Source organism: Monopterus albus, unplaced genomic scaffold, assembly GCF_001952655.1.
Source record: "Monopterus albus unplaced genomic scaffold, M_albus_1.0 scaffold29.1, whole genome shotgun sequence".
NCBI lineage: Eukaryota > Metazoa > Chordata > Actinopteri > Synbranchiformes > Synbranchidae > Monopterus > Monopterus albus.
The window spans coordinates 3,040,790-3,042,702 of NW_018127909.1; the positions used below are offsets into that span (position 1 = coordinate 3,040,790).

The 1,913-nt window shown below is 42.6% G+C and overlaps 1 protein-coding gene across 2 annotated transcripts in view; it reads left to right on the plus strand.

The window, feature by feature from the left end:
* Positions 1-1,605, plus strand: part of best2 (bestrophin 2) — a 6,957-nt gene extending 5,352 nt beyond the window's left edge. For both annotated transcript variants that reach the window (XM_020596167.1, XM_020596168.1), the window contains exons 9-10: positions 11-165; positions 401-1,605. In XM_020596167.1, the coding sequence (XP_020451823.1) occupies positions 11-165; positions 401-1,136 (891 nt within the window). In that variant the 3' untranslated portion in view covers positions 1,137-1,605. The remainder of the gene's footprint in view (positions 1-10; positions 166-400) is intronic.
* The last annotated feature ends 308 nt before the right edge of the window (positions 1,606-1,913 follow it).

Here is a 1,913-nt window from a genome sequence, read left to right on the forward strand (position 1 = left end):
CCCTCTGCAGGTGTCCATGATGGCGGTGGATGAGATGTTTGGAGATCTGCCAGTGATGGAGAGAGATCGCTACTGGAATGACTCCAACCCCCGACCACCCTACACCGCCGCCACTCTCTTTGTCCTCCGCAAACCCTCCTTTCAGGGGTCCACCTTCGACATGGCGTGAGATTTTTTTTTTTGTAGGGGGGTGCTTTCTCAATGTACGAATGTATGACTTGTGACACTTTCAGTTTGAGTCCACCCCACTGGATGGGAAAGTCTGTGTGATGATAATGAAAGTATTCAGCAATAATTTAAGAAGTAGTGTCAAGTAGTTAGGGTTGAGAAAAAGTAAACATAACTGTAATGAAGGGTATTTTCAGGAAAATGGAACATAAATGACCACATCTTTTGTCAGGATTCCTAAAGAGGAGATGCACTTCCAGCCTCTGGAAGACATTGATGAGAACCTGGAGGAGACAGGCAGCCATCATCCTAACACTGCACTCTTCAACCACCTCCTCAGTGCAGCCCCCTCCCCGACTGGCTTCATGGGAGGTGCTCTTCGCTGCACCTCTACCCAGCTCCAGAGGCCACACCACTCCCCCAGCACTCAGCGGTGCACCAACAATGATGAAGACAATGATGAAAGTTGTAAAATAGGGGGGTCTCTGCCATCAGGGCTGGGGCAGGAAACCCAGAGCACTGTGTGTAGTTTTGAGGAGGAGAAGAGCACCAGAACACCTCTGCTGGAAACTGAGTTTTTGACAGAGAATGAGAGGCAAGGACGGCACTCTGCTGTCAATGAGAAGAATGGAGTGAGTGTAGTGGAGGGAAAAAGCAATGAAGAGTGGTGGATCAGACAGGAAGGAAGGAAAGCAAACTGTCCAAAGGGGGAGACCCAAGTTCCTGTGTCACTGCTTCCTCCTCCTCCCAAGTCCTCAAGAGGGAAATCTACTCAACCAGCCTCCGCCATTCCCATCACCTCCTTTCACCCAGCTGCCCACTGCAGCTCCCAGCCAACCATTCCAAGACCTCGTGTTGTAGGAAACAAAATGTCCTTCCTCACTGTGCCATCTTACGAACCTCAGCGTTTTCGCAGCGTGAGCATGGGCTCAGAGTTTACTAGCTTTTATGTGGACAATGGACTGTGAACTATTGACTGTAATGTGTGATTCAATGTACATTTTCACAAGTGAAATTAGTCATACACAGAGAACTGTGCTTCCACTTTTACTTCAACCTCTCTGGGGCAATGCCAGGACCAGCTTTAGGAAATTGGACTGTTAAAGATACACTCCCTTATTTTGTTATAGAAGCCAACAGCTCTCCATGTTTCTAAAAGTGCAAAATTGAAATCAATTATTCCAGAAAATCAAGGTGTGTCCAAAGAAAACTTCAGGTTCTTCCATTATCTGCATATCATATGCTACTGTAGAATGTTACTACTAGGGCTTGCAATACTATTTTGGCATTAGCTGAAGAAAAAGTGCATAAAAGAAGACAAAATGGATAACATTTTTTGTTCATTTTATTCACCCTGATTGTTAAAAATCCTGTAAAAAGAATTTCTAATTTGTTTTTGTGTATATTCAAACAAACACAATAAAACTAATGATGTAACACAGCAGATGTATTTCAATGACATAAAATGAAGTCATTGTTTTGTCATTTCTAATGGAACTTGTATCTTAAAATAAACCTGTAAATATAATACAATGAGGAATGGAACATTCAATCTGGTAATTATTTACAGGCTCACATTTAATTATAATACCAAAAAAACAGTAATCTATGACCCCATTTAGATTTTACACTAAGCCTAGTGTCACTTCAATATCAGCATTGACCAGCAGGGGGTGGTAGCAGCAAAACAAATTGATCACATGAAAATGAAAATTAAAAAAAGCAGAAAAAAAACTAATTTCACA